This window comes from Lathamus discolor, chromosome 8 (assembly GCF_037157495.1).
Source record: "Lathamus discolor isolate bLatDis1 chromosome 8, bLatDis1.hap1, whole genome shotgun sequence".
Taxonomy (NCBI): Eukaryota; Metazoa; Chordata; class Aves; order Psittaciformes; family Psittacidae; genus Lathamus; species Lathamus discolor.
Window position 1 is genome coordinate 3,026,238 of NC_088891.1, and position 20,866 is coordinate 3,047,103.

Consider the following 20,866-nt stretch of genomic DNA (forward strand, 5'->3'; position numbering starts at 1 on the left):
TAAATTGTTGCACAACTCATGTTGGATTAAAAAGAAAAAGGTCAATGTAACCTTGTTGAAACATAAGGTTTGGGGTGTTTGTGATTTCCAAGTATCCCGCTGTCAGACAGAGGGTTCAGTAGCTCAGCTTTTGATACATCTGTAGCTGTGGATTTGAAGGTATTTGATCTGAAGATTCCTGGAAAGAACTGTGATACTTCTTAGAAGGAGGAGGAAAGGACCAAAAAAAAGACACCAAAGTAATTTCTATTTAAGTGTATTAACAAGACATGATGCAGTTTATGTGGGTTGGCATATTTCCAGTATGATTCTGTTGTTTGTTAAAGTATTTTAATTGGGCTTTCCTGTGATGTAATGATATTTCATTTTTTATTTTATTTTTAATGCTGACTGTCAAAAAACCCCCAAAACAAACCCAGCCAGCCTGCCCTCCCCTTCAGAGTCCCCTAAAACCAAACCCTGTAAAGATCCAGTACTTTTGAGGAAAGTGTAGGTTGAGCTTGCACAAAAAGCAAGGCTAGAGGTGTGGTTTAGAGGGCTGAGTTGTACTTCTCCCTCATCCTTCTGCTATACTCACTGGGTGGTCTTAGGCAAGAGGACAGAAAAGGCCCTGCATCTTTTCCATTATATATCAATTCCATATATAAATAATCTTTGCTACTGTGAGCATAAATCATGATAGAAATGTTATGTCATACTAAAAGCAGTAAATCCTCTTGAAGCTAAGCCAGTTATGCCTTGCTCTGATTGAGGCAGGTAGGAGGAGAATATGTATAAACAGTGAATGTATCATTACTGTTCAACTACTTAAAATCAACTCTTTCTAACAGTGGTAATGACCAAGTAATTACTTAAAGTGAACAAGGTTTTTTGCTATATTGCATAATAAGCTTTGGGTATTTTCTGCTATTCTTCAATTCAGGATTAGTCTCTGCCTGGTCTGGAAGCTTGGTCTGTCACTGATGTGAAAACATTCTGCTCATATATGTACGTTTATAAAGTGCCTCCACAGACTATAGAGTCAAAATTAAAACATACAGTGAAGGCTACACAAGGCAGTGGTGCTGAGAGGTTAGATCTATAGCAGTCATTTTAGTAACAGTCTATGATGCAGAAGTAGTCATTGGTACTTCCCTAAAGAGCTCAGAAACAGCACCAGAAGGAAATTGTGGATGAGAAGTGGAAATGAAAGACTTGAGAAAGTGATGGCCCTATTCTTTTAAATGTCATTTTTTTACCTTTTCAAAGTGTACTTTCATGTTATGTCTTGAATTCAGGGTTATTGTAGAGGCTGAAACAGAATGAAATAGAAATAAGCAATAACAGGTTGTGGGTGGGTATGTGTGTGAAAGAAGGAGGAACTGTGGTATAAAAATAGGATGTGAAGAGTAAGGAGGAGTGTTAGAAGTAAGTTAGTCAATGATATCCTCACTATTTAATTTTTACTGTAAATTTTCACTGTTAGAAATATACATAATACTAACTAATAAAATTATTTCAGTTTAGCCATCTAAAATAAAAGTGGACAAGCCATAAGTTTGTGTTGTAAGTTGTATATACATACATGCAAATGAAAAAGTCCCCGGGAAAACCCCCTCTGGTCGCATGCAAGCATTATGCTAACAAGGAGAAGGGCACAGTGGGCTGGATTCTTCAGTTTTGGTTTTGTCTTGAGCTTCAGCAGAAACCTGTGGGTTAAGGAATGATTTTCAGTTGTGCAACCAAGATCAGGAGCTGGTCCAGCTCTGGTAGCTTCCATATGTCAGTAAGTGTGTCTGTGTGAGATTGTGACTATAAAATGACAGTGAAAAAGGCAATGCTGTCCACATACTGCAAGTGCAAAAATAATTTGGCTCAGCACAGTGCTGTCAGTCAAATCCCAGTAGAGGAGCAGTATTCTAACAAATTTTACAACCTTGTAGTTACCTTGTATGCTGAACTGTTCAGGACGGTGAAGGCTTCATTCTGTAGAGCACCAGGGGCAAACCTGTGAGTTTTGTGAATGCTTTTCTCCTAAATATTAGCACATAAGGTGACCCTGACTCGATAAACTCCAGCCTTTCCTTTAAGGGTATGGTTGTTTCATAATTGTGGCCCAAAAGATGGGGAAAGGTTTTTTAGCTATGTCTGCTCTGTGTTACAAAGAGGTATCTTGAACTGGCTTTGGAATCCTGAAGCCATAGTTTCCTTAACATATCACTGCACTTCAGCTAATTTACTGTGATACTGAGGGGATGCCTTGATGTTGCTTTGTATTGCTTTGCTAGCTAACCCGGCTGGGAAACTATCACATAAATGCATGTTAGTTGATAGATGTACTTGTAGCTGAACTGGTAGCAGTACACTCAAAGTTGGGATTTTGGGTTTTTTTTTGTGGGGTAGATGAGCATTTTGCCAACTTGGATGTAGAGATTTGCTAGATAAGGGAGGTATTAGTCAGTGTTATCTCTCCATTTAACCTTCCCAGTGTGGTGTAGCTCATATGCAAACAGCAGTTATAGCTGCACAGTTGCAGTTCATGCATGTCATTCACTCAGCATATGTAATTTGCAGCATGGCTGAGTCCCATTTTTTTATCTTGCTGGACATTTTTGCTGTCTAGAGGGAAAAAGAACATCAAATGTTCTAAGTCACAATTAAAGTGTGTTTTTAAATGCAGCAAAAAAGATGTTAGAAACGATTCCCACTTCTCATTCCATCCACCATGCCATAAATTCAAAGTTTTAAGAATGGCTTCCAAACTAAACTGAGGTGGTCCTGTGTGTTCAAATACAGTAGAATAAAAGCAGGATGCTTCTGTCACTCTTAGCTGATGCAGTTTGACATTTTCAGTGATAGATTTTGCGTTTGAAGCTCACAATTGGAAGATTTGCTGCTTTCATTTGCCTTTATCTACTGTGCCAAGGAAAATAGAATGTTCTGTTTGGGGGACTTCTCCTTTTAAAAAGTTGCTGTATAATAAGTAGTTACAAAAAATACGGACTAGCTGCCCTCCTGAACTGTGTTTTGGATGGAGTAATATTTACATTTTATAGTGCTTACCTTGGCTTCCCTCCCCCTCATTTGCTATAAATTGTTTTCTGCATCCCTCCCTACAGACACAGTTGTACTTCAGAAATCGTTTCCATCCTTCGCTTGTGCTTTTTGGCCATGAATACTGTAATCTAGAAAGAAAAGTGGAAGCTTTAAAACTGTCTTTGTTAAGATTTGTCTCTGTCATGATTCTCATGGGATATTTAACATTTCTTTCTTGAGTTTTTGTAGGCAGGATTAAATACTGTGGGATTTTGCTGTGGCACAGCTGTAATGAACGCCTAAGCCTGTGCCTTGTTAAACCCCCCTAGTAAATGCTTAGATTTTATTGAGGCTAAAAAGAGCAATGAAGAGCAAGCAAATGGAAGACTTGGTGAGTGATGGTGGGAAGTACAGAAGATGCAGAAAATGCCTGGTCTTTCCCTCGGGGTGAAGTCCGTTTCTTCCTGCCTTCGTCCTGCCAGTTATTCTCTCTAAGCTTTGATACCCTGGTGGCCAGTTCTTCCTCACTGACTGCAGCAATCCCAGTGGCTCTAGATTAGCCTCTGAATTTAAGACTAATTTTTCTTTCTTCCTAGCCATTGCTGAACAAATCTGCTTGTTCCTCAGTCCTTGGCCTGCATTCCTATTTTCTGGTCCCAACCTCATTGTCTTGTTTTCTGTGCTTGTCCTCTTATCCAGCACTTTTCTGTTTCCTGGACACCTCTTAGACATCCTTTGTTGTTAACTTTTTGAGCTCTCTTGATTATCTCCTCAGCTGTTTGGATCAGAGTGTGTTAACCATGAGTTAGTAGAGATGATTGTGAATGGGCCCATGAAATACTTGACAGTGATTCCAGCCCAGTGATGTAGGGGCAGGACAATGTGGGTTTCTCTTGTTTGGGGTGTTTTTAATATACCACTATGTTTCTTCACACTAGAACTACTATTGATGCAGCACCAAAGGCAGCTTAGCAGGGGCTAGTGGCTTCTTACTAGTCACTGTGTTGTCTAATGTTATTGAGTGCAGATGTATGCAACAACAGGGCCTAAAAAGCAACACAGCTGATCACTTCAGCCCTGTCTGTTAGCAACTTTCTCTGTTGCTGTCCTTTGTTTAACAGTAGGAAATGTGAAGAAAAAGTATAGGCAAGTCCTTCTGAAAAATGCAAGTGCTCTGAGAAGTTCTGTTTGTAATGGGGTAATAATGTAGGTTGTTTGCACCTTGTTTCTTGAAAAAGTAGGTCTTTTACTTGATGCGGGATAGTAAACTAGTTGTAGATACCATCTACATATGCTGCAGGTACACTGGCAGCAGTTCTCGCCGTGTTCCTTGTGATGCCTAAATGTGTACTTTTATTTTTCTTCCCTTTAACTTTCCTCATTGGCTTTCCAGATGGCTGACTAGGAAATGTGTTTTTTGAAGTGTCCATGGGGAAATTATTCATGTTAATGCTGCTCATTTCTTAGACATTTTACAGCTCTGCAGGTGATTCCTGAAATTATAATTTCTGACACTCCTGGAAACTTAATATTACAGATCTGGGTCATTAGACAAAAATACGTATTGCTACTGCTCCAAGCTCTCATGGCAGTCTTGTGTAAAAATGTTCAAAGTCACTTACTGTGGAGGGTAGCTGATTTCAGCTGGTACTAGTCCTGTATTGTGTGTGTAAAGAAGTAGTACCAGTGCTGTATGGATTAGAAAGACGCATCAGGGGCTAGATTTGCTCTCCAGGCTGTCACCCCCCACTCCTTGCTGTAGGAGCAACGCTAACAGTGCTGATTGCTTCTGCATGATCTGAAATCAATTGTCTTGTACGTTGGGGTTATGAATAGAATCTTGAGGTTCTGATAACCTAGTGTAGGGTTTTTTTCCTCTCTAGAGATGTTTCTTCCCAGCCTTGCTTATGTTACGCTCTGTTTTCTGAAGTCTTCTCACAATAAGCTTCAAAGAGTGTTCTCCAAGTCTTGGGAGATGGAAGCCTCCTTTAGACAAGGCTTATTTTTGACTACACCTTCCTGGTGCTAATGAGTCGTTCAGGGAGATCCAAGTCTGAGACTGTCTCCAGTGAGGTATTCTCAGGTCTGTTGTGGAAAGCTGTTGCTTCAAAATGTTTAAATGTAGGACAGGCCTTGCACATGCTTCAGTATAAAACACAAGCTGAAGCTGTCTGTGGTCATACCAGTGTTTAAAAGTGATCATAGTAGTGTTTACCACATCTGAAGAAAACCAGTGAATTATGGCAGTAAATGGCAGGAGGACTGTCACACTAGGGGCAAGAATGGGGAATTGGAATGAGGTGGCTAGATGGAAGAGTACATGTGTATTGCTAGTTGTGGAGTAACAAGGAGCTGCTTAAATATCAGTATCTTGCAAAGAGGAACAGTGTTTTGAAGTAGACTTGGAAAGGTAATTGAGCTAAAAGAGCACTTTCATAGCTGGCTAATGCTTCTAGATAGGCATGGGAGGTATTTATCATCAGAAAACAGTTTAAGAGTTGAAATAATTCGAAGTGGCTGCCTCAACCATATATTTTCTTTCTTGAAGCGCTAAATGTTCTTCATGTTCTTAATATATCAGTGCAGCATAGAACTCGATGCTTTGTTTCTTAATTTTAAAATCTGGTTTCTTGTACTTTTTTTTAATGCTTAAGTGACATGTAACGTTGCCTTGGCAAGCGAGTCCCACAGGGATTCACAATGTTCACTTAATGTGAGTGGAGTGAGCTGCAAGTATAACTTTCAACAAATGTGTACGTTGTTCAATCTTTGTTTTTACTGTTTCTATAGGGAATGAAACTTTAACAGGAAGTCTGTGTTAAAAGCTTGGCTGACAGCAAGAGAGGCAAGCGGTAGAAGCAATGCCCTGACGAAAAGGTAGGGAGCAGATCGGTAGAGTTTTCAAGAGGCTTGTGCTCTGGCTTGAGAGAATTCCTGTGATATTTGAGGTGATTCTGCTTTGTTCCCAGGATTGTTTGCTACTAAAGGAAACACAGGGGGGAAAAGGCTCGTCTGTCATTGTTCCAGGCAACTTTGGAAGCACAAGGATGAGGTGAAGTTTTTTCCCTGTGTAGCTGCCATTATTCTCATGGTCTCAAGACTGTTAAGCTCTCATGTGATTTGTACAGTGTCATGGCTAAGAAATGGTTCTGGGTAGCTATAGCAGGGCTGACTGATCCAGTTAACTTCATTTTGCTCTTGCATGACTAGTTGCAACATTTCTGTGTGTTGGCAGCATACTTGAATGGGATAATACAGTAACACAGGAGACTGAAACTCTAGGGACTGTTAGAACTTTGCTGGCAATTTTTATAAACTGGTCACTGCTTTGTGTGTTTGACTGCTTTTCATGTGCCTTCAAAGGAAGGAAGTACTTGGAATGTGCTTATATGATGAATGCTTAAAAAAATAAATCACCATTTATAATAAAGCTTTGAACTCGTTAAAAAAAAAAGTGTTGCAGAGCCTCTGTGTTGGTTTCCAACCTACACTGGGAGAGCTTCGTTCCTCGTTTACAAGCACATCTCTTTGGAGTCAGGCTAAAAAGTAAAATGTCACCTGCTTTAGACAGCATAAGGACCTAATAAGGAACTCAAATTAATAAGTGATTTAATATTCTCAAAGAAAAATGGAGGCAGGAATGGGAATTAAAACAAGATTAAAAGATTAGAAGGTGGTGGTTGTTTCTGTGTCTGCCAGAGTTGGACTGGTGAAAAGGTTGTTAGGGAGTTGGATGATCCTTACCACTGTCTTTCGTAGGTCACAAAGCTCTTGCACATGCAAAAAGCACAGAAGTAAATCCTTTTTGCTATCTAGGAAAGCTGGCTTCTGGAAAGAAGCTGGCACTGCTAGAGCTCTTCTGGTCTGCAGCCCACTTACAAGATACCTCTATATAGTTCGTGGGTAGGAGCAAGCTGTATGGGTTATATCAGTACTTTTTTCCTTGGAAATGGTGTAGTGCATCTATAGTAAACTCTGTACTTCTGAGTTACTGCTGCACAGATGGAATATGCGGCACATCCGCATTAGTTCTGGTCATGTGATGAGGGAAAAGCTGATGTGTACATCCCTCTTATAGTGTCTGAATGAAAAATGTGATCTGTTCAGAAAGCTTGGACGCTGATTGAGTTGTCTGAAAATACGTGAGCAGGTATAAAATCATGCCTTTCAGTTTTTGTTTGCTTTCTATGTGACAGTTGTAGATAGCTGATGGCAAATAAGAAATAAAAAATTGGAAGCAGAATAGGTTAGCGTACATGCTCTGCTTTCTGAATTTAGATCCGAGTCACACGAGCATTTTATCGCCAAAGGGTCAGCCACAGGGAGCTCCTGCAGACCTCCTGATCATCTTTCTTGTAATAGCAGCTTGGGTTGCACTTTGCAGCAGTTTGATTCTCTTTTAACACTGGCACTAGACTTAGTGTTAGATCACAGATCTTGTTTTTCAGATTAATCTCTCTTGCCCAGTTGCTAAAATGCCAGCACCTATGAGTTGCAACAGTGAAAAGAGAGAAAACTATTACTTCAAATTTGCAAAATGGTTATGAAGCAATATGATGCTATTAAAAAATTACATTGGATAAGCAATCAAACTGAGCTTACCCTTTGTTGGTCAGCAGAGTAATCAAGCTGAATAGTTTGTGGATCTACGGCAGGATTATCTGGTTGTTTCCCGTGTTCCCATATGTTTAGAAATCCCAGAAGCCCAGTGTTCTCCCACATTTATATAGCCATGATCTGCTAAGTCTGTGTATGTTTAATATTGTCTTACAAATCAGTTTACTATTCACAAGGATATTTTGTTTCTTGATGATGTTTATGGTATTTAAGTTCTAGTAGTATTAATTATATACAGTCCATTAAAAGTTATTATTATGGGATGTCTCAAAGACCGTGTATTGCACTTATTTCCAGAGGCTTTTGTAAGAGGTTATGATTATGATGCCATAGTGTTGTCTTCAAAGTACAGCCTTTTATCCCCAGATGACTGATGTGTAGAGAAGCAATAGTAGCTGTGTTTTACTGTGACACTGTTAATGTTGTTGAATTTTACCTGGGACCTGATTCTTCAAGCAACACGGCTGTGCAGTGTGACTTTTTGTGTTGTGTGTTTTGTTTTGGGTTTGGCTTTATTTCCTGCAAGCTGACTTGCAGTACTGTGTGATATACATAATCACAATGTGCTTTGGAATACCTTCATGGTAACAGCTTCTACAGAAACTATTCAGGCTTGTCTGAATTTCAGTTTATATGAATTGCTTTTCACAGAATGATTGTCACTGAATTAGCTCACATTATACACCTTTTTACTGGGGCCTGTTAACATAAAGTTTGCATAAATCCGCTCTCACCGTAAATGGATGTTGAAAACTCAGTACCACACTAGCTTTAGTAAAGTCTTAAGTTAGCTTGAATAAAATACCACTGAACTATTTGGTATCTTATGCATTTTATTGCATTTTTTGCTGCAAGCTTTTATATCCGAAGGCAAAGATCATAGAATCATCATAGATCATGGAACGGTTTGTGTTGGAAGGGACCTTAAAGCTCATCACCTTCCAACCCCTTGCCATGGGCAGGGACACCTTCCACTAGAGCAGGTTGTTCCAAGCCCCGTCCAGCCTGGCCTTGAACATTGAACACTGCCGGGGATGGGGCAGATATGAATGATGCATCATCAGCTTCCCTCCTCCTTCTGTAAAATCTGCTTAAAATTATGACAGATTTGCTGACTTCTGTATGACTTGCTATAACCTTAGGAAGCAAATTTATATGATAGCAGCTGTTTGTACGTAGGGGATTCTAATTTTACCTGGCTCTAAATGAGGAGAGCTTGTCCCGATTTTACTTGAGAGTGCTTTTGGGGATAAATGAAGGTTTGAATTTAAGAATTTTAGGATAAACTTAATATGAAATAAATAATAGGCTTGTGAGATAGGTATGATTCTTCAGTATAATGTGTATCTGTCTTTAGTTGTAATGCTGTCTTGGCTAATTAAACTGGAATGGTATGCTGCTAGTACACTGAAAGTATAAGCCTTGCAATTTTAAGAGTCATAGCTTGTATAACTTTTGATTACTAAACCAGTTTTCAATTAAAAAGGCATTGTCAAGCACTCCAGACACTGGTGTAGCTTTGCAAAATAATGCTATTGAGAATAGGAACAAAACAGAACTTTGTTTTTCCAACTCATCGTCTTTAAGGCAATGTTCAGTTTTGTGGTGCTTCTGCTACTTTGTGATTGTGGGGCATTTTTCATACACAAACATGCACGACTTGCCAGCTTTCAGTTTACCTTCTGTCTTTTAATAGAGAGCTCTTTCACCAGAGTTCACGGTGGTGTAAGCATTGAGTTTAAGTTGGTTGGTTGGTAGATTTTACTTAGCCAGCCGTGTCTTCCTCAGCAGTTCTTGAGGAGTACTTCTAAGAAGTCTTTGACCATAGCTCTTTCCTGATCATTGTTATGAAGCATTATTATTTTTTCTTTCTACATTTCTTGATGCTTTTTAAAAGCAACTGCTTATGCTCTGATGTGTTTTAAATCTTTTTAACTAAAGAACAAATGCTTGCCAGTGTATTGTAGCTTTAAAAAAAAGCTATTACAGCTTATCCAGTGAGTGCTGGTTGATAAAGACAGAAACTTTTCATCCCAGTTAAAATGTAGTATAACATAGTTAAGTTTTACAGAGAATTATTGATGTTAAAAATATTTAGAACTCCAGTCATGGTAGCTAGAAGATATTTGTGTTTGGTCTTCTGCTGGAGTTTAAAGTTGCTTTATGAAGCTTCTCTATCTCCCCATGCATTTGTTGTTTGCTGAAGCCAGATGTACAGTCAAATAATGGACAGCATATGCAGTGGTTGAATGTGTCTTCAGTTATATCACTCAAGGAGAAGTTTAGAGTTTGTAGTTATTGATCTCATATACTGCTGAGTAATGTATTCCAGATGGCTTTGAAATAACTGATTTTAGGTTACATACAGCTTAGTTTTGCAACTACATTCTCTCTTCTCTCAGAAAACAAGCTGAACTGTTGTTTGCAAACTGGTACAATACTGTATGTTGATTGCTGGTTCCCAGTAGTCATGTGGTCTGAAGTGTCCCATATTACTTATTGACCCTATAGAAAGCAAAGAAGGTTGGATAATTTAGGGGGGGGTGGGGTTTAGTTGGTTTTTTTTTTTCCTTGGTGTTTTGAATAATGCAAGTAACCTTAAAACTGTTACTCATTTCCTTGTGGCTTAGAAGTCACCAGTCAAGTCAGTTACTGCAACAAAATACAAGCAACCTATAAAATAAGAACAGGAAGATGGAATTACCTTTCTTGCGCTGGTGGATGAGGTTGATAGTGGTGGTCAGGCACAGGCTTACATTGTTCCTTCTGGAGCAGTGACTGGTGCTGGAAATCTGAGGTCAGCTTACAACAACTTTAATCAATTTGATTAAATGCACCGTATCAACTTCTGACTTAGTATTTCTCAATATCAGTGAGCAATGTCCAAATTTATTTTGCTTGTTTTAATGAAAATTTGTTGGTAAAATCCTGAACTCATGATGGTCTTGGAACAAAAAATAAAGGGAGATAAAGCAACTAGAATAAAGGTGGTCTGAAGACTGAAGTCTTGTACCAGCCATTTAAACTGTTCCGAATTGTGTTGATTGGGTTTTTGAATGTTAGCAAGCTCTTGAGAGTGTTGCAACAATTTCTTATGCAATAAAATTTTACACCCAAACAAAATTAATTGAACAAAAGGGAGTTTTAAATGTCTTGTCTGGCTTAAAAAGCCTGGAACTTGATGACAGTAAACTTCCTGAAGCTACTTTACTGAGGTTCCAGCACATATGGGTGACTTAGATAAATGTTTTTAGCCCATTGCTCAATGTTCCATGAAAGAGCGGGAAGTATTTTCTTTCCTTGCAAAATCAAGCTGTTAAATAAGAAAATAAGACATGGGATTTAAGTGGCTTGCAATAGTATTGAAGTGTCTGAAAAAAAGGAAACTCAATCTCCTGTGATGTGGTGCACATATTCTTTGCAAGGACATCTTTTCATTCTATACATACTATTTTGTCCTGTGCTGAAGGTAATTTACAACATTGGTAGAAAACATTGCAAAAAGAGCCCCAAAACAACTATACAGAAAGAATTATATATAAAGATATTTTTTCTAATCAATATGTTCCAGGAAGAATGTAATTTCCTCACACAATTTGACTGGAACAGCAGGGACTGTATTGCTTCTTATTATGAAAAACTTCATGTGGTCTTGAATGTTTTTCTTTCACAGTGGTCTGTAGTCCACTGAAGTTGACTCGCTTTAAAGGTTTGGGATTAAAAACTGGTATGTTGCTGGATGTGGATAGGTTCATATCGGGGATCTGGGCCGCCATATGGTATAAACCAATGTTACATCAACTTTAAGCCTGCAAAAATACTCCAAGATCTGACCTTGGTATCTGATGTAAAATCTTACGGGGTGCCATAGCTGCAAATGTTTATCTTTAGAATAATCAAGACAGCCTTTGCATATAAGTTTAATATTCAGAAAGTGAATTAGTTACACATCATGGTTTAGAAGAACCATTGTTACGGTGAACAGAGTGTGGTAATAGACTATATGCAAAATACAGAAGAACTTTTTTGGCTCAGACTGCTCGCCAGTAGTGAAATACTTGTGAAACTTTGGATAGCGTTTTGCTGTTCCTGTTGGTTCAGTTACTATGGTGTGTAAGTTAACAAAAAGAGGCCACTCGGGTTTTCCATTCCAAGATTTAACAATTAACTCATAACTGTGGTTCAGAATTCCAAATTGGAGAGAGGTTGTGGTTAGAGATGAAAACTGTTACATAATCTGATGATGGATCTCTCTATTTCTTTTGTATTCTTCTATTGTGTTTTCATTTATGTTACTGCATTTTTTTTTAAGATAGATATAATTCTATTATTTCTGGTATCTTACAATTGCCTTTAAACATACTGATACTTATTTCTTTCTTACCAGGTAAAGCATCTTGTAATGGAAGATGGAAGACAAAGGGGCTCGTGTTGCCGACTACTTTGTTGTCGCAGGACTAACAGATATTTCCAAACCACTAGAGGAAGAAATCCACTTCAATGATGCTTGCCATAAAATTGCTAAACCAAAAGAACCTATTACAGATGTAACAGTACTTAATAAATCTCTGGGGGAGGAAGTTCCTCAGGGATATAAATGTATAGATGTTACTCCCTCAGGACTGTCTGCAGATCTCAATAATGGCAGTCTTGTAGGACCGCAAATGTACCTTTGTTATCGCCGAGGAAGGGATAAGCCCCCGCTTACTGATTTGGGGTGAGTGGACTTTCTGTTCCAGTAGGTGATTTTGGCAGTTTAATTTGACTAATGAGCAAATAAAGCAGATTTATTGAAATCTTATACTTTTCTAGTATAAGGCAAAACTCTAAACAGGAAGATACTTGTTGACTTCAGCGGTAACCAGTATGGTAGGAGAAATGCCTGCTGAATGGATTTTAGTGACAACTGTAATCCTTTGCATTTTGGAGTTTTCAAAGCCGTTTATAATTTCCAGTGTATATATTTGGGTTGAGATAAGATGCTTAACCTATTTAATACAGATTGAAAAGAGATGAGTTGTATGATGGTTCTAGGATCAGGCAATGAATCTTTAATAGAATTGAAAATAACACTATCTTGCAGTAACACTTTAAAGTGATTATACCTGAGGAAACTAGTGTATTTTATTGACATGAAGCTTTTCTGTAAGCAGCTTGGTATAGTTTGACCTGAAGTCTATAAACATGTTTTGATCAGAGATGAGACAAGAGCTGCTGTTAAATTAGTACTATTTAGTTATAGTTCTTAGTATAATATTAGTATTCAAAGTGTTTAAAGAAGATGTGCCATCTACCTTTTGTTCATCCTGTTTCAACTAGCGTTTTATATGATGGGAAAGAAAGAGTAAAGCAAGGCTGTAAAATAATTCAAACCACTCCCTATGGTCGGCCTGCTAACATCAGTGGCAGTACCTCATCACAGCGAGTGTACATCACTTACCGAAGAGCATCCGAAAACATGACACTGAACACGCTGGCTGTTACGGATATATGTATAATCATACCAAGTAAAGGAGAAACCCCTCCACACACATTCTGCAAGGTTGACAAGAATCTTAATAACAGCATGGTAAGATTCAAAATCTAGGTTTTTGAACACTTGATACTCAATGGTGTAATGCATGTAGAGTATTTGTGACAGTTCTCAGAGTGACAAATTTTGATAAGCACTTTCCAAAGAGAAATCAAATCTTTGAAGAGTTGGAGGATTCCATTTCTTTGGTCCTGCTTGGAACAGAGTCTCTTTGGAGGTCTTGAAGCAAATAAATCTTTTTAGTGCTGATTTGGAAATGCTGACTTCAGCAGTTTTGAATTAGTTCTTAAGAACCTGTTGTGTCGTTATGTGTATATCTGAAGGTTTTAAAGACATGGTTGTTTCTGACACTGATCCTTACTGGTGTGATGGAAATCCTGTATCTAGCAACTGGCTTCAGGTTTGTGTTTAAAGTTTCCTGTTACCTCCACTGCTGTTTTATAAATGTCAGTCTCCTCAACAGTTTCACAAACTTTTCTTTTCTGAAGAAAGCTACGTGTGAGCAATGTTTGATGCTGTTGACTAAGCCTTTTTAAACGCTTAATATAGTTCCAGAGCTGGACCTTCTATAAAACACAGGTGTCACAGCACTTTGTATTGCAGAACTTAATATTTAGGTGTCTCCTGGTCAAAACTGCAGCCCTGTATGCTGGCTCTTGTATGTTCCTCAAAAGTCAGCACACTGAGGTTGCTGACCACATATGCAAGTGGTATCATGCAAAAAAGATCATGGAAATTGATCTGTACTTGTTTTTACATAAATGCCTGTAGATTAACAAATGGATTTTTCAGCTCTACCAGTCCCTGTATTGACTGGGTTATGGGAGTGCTGTCTAATGGAAATTGTTCTATTTTTCTTCCATCTGTAAAAGCTTTGTGTGCCCTTAAAGGGTGCTGGTCTTCTCTGTGGCTTTCCATGTTCTTTATTCATGTCCAGAAATAGAGAACTTCAGAAGTATTTTAAAATACTAACCATGCCAGAAAGAGAATTGCTCAGAAGCTGCAAGAACTCTGATGTTGTGCTGCAGTGTTTCACAGACTCTGAAGTCAGAGATGGAATAAGGAATTGGGTTTAAAGATTAGTGTAGTTAAAATAAAAACGTAGACATAAAAGAATTAAGTATTAAAGTAATGTAAATGCAGTTAATAACAGAAACATTGCACCCTGTGTGTGTGTATATATACATAAATGTGTGCATGGATGTATGTATAGCTGTCCATATACACACTTAATCCAGATGTTCAACAAAATGGAGAAAGGTTTAAATATTTATATGGATTACAATTGTACTTAAAATTCTGTAGCTGTGTTAACAAATGTTTTGGAGAAGAATTTACAGATGTCATGCTTCAGTCCATAAACCAGTCACGGTTTATAGACATATGCCATGGGTTGGTTAGCTTGGAGCTAACAAGCTGCTTTCCTTTCAGTTACATGATTGTGTTGTTGTCAGAAAGGATAGAGTAGCCAGTCCAAAATTCCTATATCTTAATGGTGTATGGTTTTGTGTGTAAATTATGGTTCTTTGTAAACAAGGAAGAGGCGGTTTTTCTTCACTCTCTTCTGTTACATCCTTTTGTTTCTTCACTCTCTTCTGTTACATCCTTTTGTTATATTTCGTCATGTAATCCATTAATTTCTTTTGTTTTACAGTGGGGCTCAGCGGTGTATTTATGTTATAAAAAGTCTGTGGCAAAAACCAACACCATATCATATAAAGCTGGTATGTAACTACTATTTAGCTTTTTTAATCCTCAAGCCAGGGTGTACAGACTTGTTTTTAGTGCAACAGGAATTTTTATGAAGGATTATTTGACAAAGACACTGTTTTACCATTATCCAAAAAAAGGCTCTTTTCCCAAAGAATTCTTTTAAAAGAGTGTACTAAACAGTTTGGTTTAAAATTTGCTTATAGTTGGAAGCTCAGTTGTGTTTTGATGGGTTTCACAAACCTGTGTGTGACCCATCTCTGTTTTTCTGTTGCTGATAACTCTTAAGGATCTGTGTGTGTGTGTATGCAGAAGAAAATACTGCAAAAATTGGTGCATGTTTGTGATCAAAATGTTCCTTAAAATGAAGGATACTGGAGACTTCCACACTGCCCTGCACACCAGTGGCACTGAGCTCTTTAAGTATTTTTGGATTGTCTATCATCTTTATTTCATTGTTTTATTTATAAGTCAGAATTAGATTTGCTATGGCTGTGCTGAAATGTGTTGGGCCCTGATTTTGTTTGAGTGCAAGTCATTAGCATGATTCAGACTTAAGCATTAATTTACTTGTATCCCTTTGAGATGCTGCTGTCTGTAGACAACAGTAGTTTAGGACTAACTAAGAGGTGGAAGAAAATCTGTAAATAGATAGAAATTTGAAGAGGCCCCACACCTGGTAGTAGCTTGCACAAAAGTTTGCTTCTTGAGGGTGGGAAAAGACCACTGCCCTTCTTGATTACTGTTTTTTATTGCTCATTAATATTTCACTGTATATTAGAAAAGAACAATTGTGTGCTCTAATGCAGAGAAATCCTAAATACCTTCCCACAATATTTGCTCTCAGTTTTGAGTCCCTTGGGCTGGCAACAGGAAAGGCTAGATTGCTGCAGCCCCATGATGTAATTGAAGACCTGTATGCTAAGAGCCTCTTCAGAACTTTGTGTTTTACAGCTGTGTTTAAAATGAAGTCTAAACACATTAGTCTGATAGCACATTAGCTGAATCCTCAGTTGAAGTGGATCAACATAATTAATTGGCTTGATTCTATTGATATTAAAAATAATAATCTAATATCTAACATATCAGATTTTTCAGGAGACTTTTGTTGGCAGGGATTATGTGCATTCAGAACTGAAGGTATCAGTTTTATTTCTCAATTACCCACGTTACCAGTTTTTAAACTAGATTTTAAATCTTTACTCATACCAGTGATGAATGTGAATTATTATAAGAGCTGAGGTGCGCACAACCTGCAAGCAGAAAGATAGTTACGAAGAGTTCCTAGGATAGAAAGTGGGACTTCAGTCCAATGTTTTAGTCAGGTGATTTCTTCTTAGGCATTGGAAGCTTGCTGCCCCTTTCCAGTTATTTGCTATGCCTGATTATTTACTGCTTTACTGATCTTCTGAAGTTAGTGTATGCTCATATATGATATTTCTGGGCATTTTTTATGGAATGAGCTGTTACAAATACATAACTGCCTCTTTGCAAATTGCCTTTATAGGATTAATATGTAGATACCCCGAAGAAGATTATGAATCATTCCCATTACCAGAATCTGTGCCTCTTTTTTGTCTACCTATGGGTGCAACGATTGAATGTTGGCCATCTAACAGTAAATACCCTCTCCCAGTTTTTTCTACATTTGTACTAACTGGAGCTTCTGCAGAAAAGGTACTTTGAAAGTTTAGAAAATAATAATTGTTAATAATTTCAGTTGAAAATTTAGTTGTTTATCTGTTCAGGATGATGATAATGCATATTTTTATAGGCAAATTGAATATATTTGTTTAAGCTTAAATTCTCAGAGCCTAATTTAAAGAGTGACTTGTATTTATTTCACTGCCGGACTGTTGGTCATATAAACCTGTACTCCTTTGCTTTCCAATCATGTTGGCCTTTGAAACTAGAGAGCTATAAAAATTCTGACTGCGTCTACATACGAGTATACTATTTTTATTGCAAGCATGGAAACAACCTTGCATGTATTTACTTGTTCCAAAAGGCATATTGGATGTCAGAATAATACCGCTTTGAGTTGTGTATAAAGGAGTCCTAAAATAGCTTTAAAGGCAATTGTAGTGGTACTCTCTATAATCATTCTTTTTCTCTCACTTAAATTGTTGTGCAAATTACACTTTCTCATATGACATTAAGTGTTTTAAATAAATAACAGACAGTCTGGGTTTTCACAGCCATAAGAATATTCCGTAATATATTGCTTCAAAAGATGATGCATTAATGTAACTTTTCAAGCAATAATATAGACTTGATTTGCCTTGCATGTTTGGGTTTGTTAGATTGCTTTGAAGATTGAGGCAGATTTATTGACTCAAATCTGCTGTTGTTTGCAGGTATATGGTGCTGCTATTCAGTTTTATGAACTGTATCCTGAAGAAAATCTCACAGAGAAACAAAAATCTCAACTGGGATTAGCAGCTGCTGCTGAGGGAAAGTCAGACACATGCAGAACAGTTCAAACAAACAAATGCATCTGTCTGCTCTCTCACTGGCCTTTCTTTGATGCTTTCAAGAAGTTTCTTACCTTTCTGTATCGTTACTCCATCTCTGGGCCACATGTCCTACCCATTGAGAAGTAAGTAATTTTAGAGATTTGTAACAGCAGTTTCAATTAATGAGAACTCTTTTTTTACTTCTAAGTTTCCTGTAATATCCATTTGACTTTAAGTCATCAAGCATTAAATACGGCTACACAAGATTAAACACTTTTCTCTGCTGATTAAGTGTATCTTTACCTACTTTGTCAAATAAACCCAGGTTTTTATTTGTAATTTAAGTGCCTGCAATAGTGTCTCAGAAAACCTTTCTTAATTAGGTTTGTACCCTTTAGCATCGTGATTAGGAGGAGCAAGATCATAAATCCTTTCTTAATGTTGCATATATTAAGGTAGAGGAATGAAATACGTGGGTTTTGGGGGGGTTTCAAATGCCTGTTTGTAAAGAGAGGTAATTAAGCAGATTGAATTTTATTTTTTTTTGTACTAGTAATCTTCCTCTATTTGTGATAAATAAACCTAATTTCCTTCTTACATAGAGGATTTCACTTCTTAAAATGCAGAGAAAATCTTTACATCCAAGAAGTGGTTGAGTAACCTGATATATTTGAAGATGTCCTTGCTCGTTGCAGGGGGGTTGGAACTAGATGACCTTTGAAGGTCCCCTCCAACCCAAACTGTTCTATGATCTATGATACTTGCAATCGATATGTAATATTGTTCAGCACATCTGGGCTAACATAACTTTTCAGTGCATCAGATTCTAAATTCACTATTTGCTTTTATATTTTATTACACATCAAACTTTTTTCAGATTAAACTTCAATACTAACTTCTTTGAGACTTTGTGCATTGAGGATTTTTTGCTATTACCCACTTCATTATTCCACTTTGTATCTACTGTACTTGTTTTAAAATTCTGACAGTGTGAACTTCCAAAAAAAAATGAAAAGATTTTATTCTTTTTAAGCTCAGAACTATTTTGGGGTTTTGATTTTTATGAAGTAATAAAATGAGAAGGAAATAAAATGAATATTCTATAAATTTTGATTTTACAGATTTATTTGCTTATTCTGATTTGTAAACTGACTGATCAACTTACTGTGGATAGTTCAAATACACCTACACTCTGTCACACAAGGTTAATATAGTATCTAGCCTAGATTCTTTGGCTGTTTTAATGATGATGAAGGTTGTCTATGCCATATGTGTGTATTTGAACATTTTCAGTCAGCCCCGCTACTGCAAGCAGGCCATTCCCTTGATGTTTGCTATATGGTCTGTGACCATCCATCTTCATACACTGGTAATAAAGACAAAACCCCAAATCCGTTGTCAGCCTGATTCCTTTCCTGTTCTTATTTGCCATGTGGCTGCCCAAGCACTGATGCTGTCACAAGGGAGATCAGCTGAGGAGTGCTGGAGAGGAGGCACAGTCCTGCTTATGGTTAAGACCAGTTATGTCATTATAGAACTGCAACAAAAAAGTTAAACCTGACACAAGTACACAAAATTAAAACCAGTAGAAACTGGGAGGTTTGCATACATCTAAATGTGAGATATGTGGCTACAATAAAATAGGAAATGTATAGATTTGAATGAGAAATATCGGGAACAAGTCTTCTGTATGAATCAACGCTTATTTGTGGGTTTGTCCGAATTTCTTCCAACTTTAGTTGGTTGCCTGTGTCATAATAATCGTAAGAGTTGCAGAAATCATAGGAAAGTGTGTTGTATGTGCTGTAGCATGTGATTTATTATGAATTACCTGTTTCTTCCTGACTTTCTACTGATTGCAAGTAGTTTCTTTAAATATCAATGTGTATCATGTAGAACTCCTACACGTTTAGAACTCGTGCAAATTCAATTGCTTCATAAAACTGAGAGCTTAAAAAAATAAATCTGTATTTGTAGTATATGGAAGAACTTTAATACTTTTTCATCAGAAATCTTATATAACATTTTTAATTTGAAAGTGAAGAAAATGAATGAACTTAATGACTCTCTTTGATACACAGCTGTGAGTATTTCTTGGCAAATAACCAGTTATTGTCTCTGAGGAATCATGCCATTTCAAGCTCGTCTTAGAAGCGTGATTGTAATATGGTGTTATAGTACTCAAACATCAATATTTCTACTTTACTTTTATTTCTGTTTGTTAAAAAGCTCCTTTCAGTACTTTTTCAGTCTCACAAATGAACCTCGTGGTCTGATAGATAATCTGGCCTGCCATTTGGGATGTCACTAGTAGAAAAATAGGTTTTGAAGGTCAGAAAATCCCTGTAGGGCTTGGGTGCTGGGTTTTCTTGCTCTGTCTTCTGAATAATAAAGTGCCATTTTTATATAATGATTTCTGTTACTGACAATAATTTTGTCTTGAGGTAAAGCAGTTGAAGCTTGTAACTTCCACTAAATCAGTATTTTTCTTTTCCTTTAGACACATTTCCCATTTCATGCATAAAGTTCCTTTTCCATCCCCTCAGAGGCCAAGAATTCTCGTCCAGGTAAGTGTTAATTTCTTAATAGCTGTGTCTTCAGTGAAGACAAAACAGCAGTTGAGCAGGTTAGTAAATGGAATTTTTATGTTCTAGTTGTTCTTATTGCTCAGGATTGTTTTCCTAAATTCATACACTTGATTTTTATGGATTTCTCACTGTTCTGTTTCCTTTCAGTTAAGGACTTTAATGAGATCTTTCAGGAACTGCTTAGTAAGCTTAGAACCTGATTTTTTTTCTTTCAGATTATATGAAAATTAATGAAAAACTACTCAAAGTCCGCATCTGGTTTGACTTTTGCAGTAGCTTTTGAACTGTTTTCTTCTTGCTACTGTATGAAGGCTGAGTGTAAAATAAATAAATAAAATTAAAACCAGATGTGAGGTGTATATTCCTGATTACCTCTTTTCCCAAAGGGCTTCCTGCTGTCCTGTACATAATGGATAGCTCTTACTGAAAACTGCAAGAGCTGCACACATTCAACAGAGGCACTTAATCAAATATGACCCTTATTCTGGCCTACCTGCAAGACCCAGCATATTTTACTGGGTGTGAGTGAAAGGATATAATTGCCAGAATTAGGTTAGCAGTTATGTGAAATTGCACCCATGTCACTGTTGGTAGGAGAGAGGAAATCCCTTTCTCAAAGACTTCTTAAGTGAAGTGGTATTAAATCTTGATGTTTATCTTCCTCCTAAGAGGCCAAATGGGTATAGACATGTTAAAATTTGATTGCTAAGGAAAAGACAGCTCTACTCTGCTTATGGTTATTCTACCAGTCATGTGGTTTTGAATGAATTGGTCAAACCGGTGTAACTCTGTTATTACTTGCGTGCAATAAAATACGGAGAGCCCTTTGCAGTTTTCTGTCTTAATGTAGTAGCCCATAAGCTAGTGAAGTCTTTCAGAGTAAATACATTGAGTATTGAGTATTAAAGATCTTCCTTAGCATACTTGAGTATTCTAAAGAAACGACA

The 20,866-nt window shown here is 37.3% G+C and overlaps 1 protein-coding gene across 4 annotated transcripts in view; it reads left to right on the plus strand.

Moving 5' to 3' along the window:
- DENND4A (DENN domain containing 4A) overlaps positions 1 to 20,866 on the plus strand; it is a 52,953-nt gene that overhangs the window by 2,810 nt on the left and 29,277 nt on the right. For 2 of the 4 annotated variants that reach the window (XM_065688010.1, XM_065688013.1), the window contains exons 2-8: positions 5,806 to 5,892; positions 12,020 to 12,349; positions 12,952 to 13,201; positions 14,820 to 14,889; positions 16,383 to 16,552; positions 17,233 to 17,474; positions 19,832 to 19,898. In XM_065688010.1, coding sequence (XP_065544082.1) covers positions 12,042 to 12,349; positions 12,952 to 13,201; positions 14,820 to 14,889; positions 16,383 to 16,552; positions 17,233 to 17,474; positions 19,832 to 19,898 — 1,107 coding nt within the window. In that variant the 5' untranslated portion in view covers positions 5,806 to 5,892; positions 12,020 to 12,041. Of the gene's footprint in view, positions 1 to 5,805; positions 5,893 to 5,984; positions 6,068 to 12,019; positions 12,350 to 12,951; positions 13,202 to 14,819; positions 14,890 to 16,382; positions 16,553 to 17,232; positions 17,475 to 19,831; positions 19,899 to 20,866 lie in introns of all 4 variants that reach the window. The other 2 variants (XM_065688011.1, XM_065688012.1) reach the window with 2 other exon arrangements.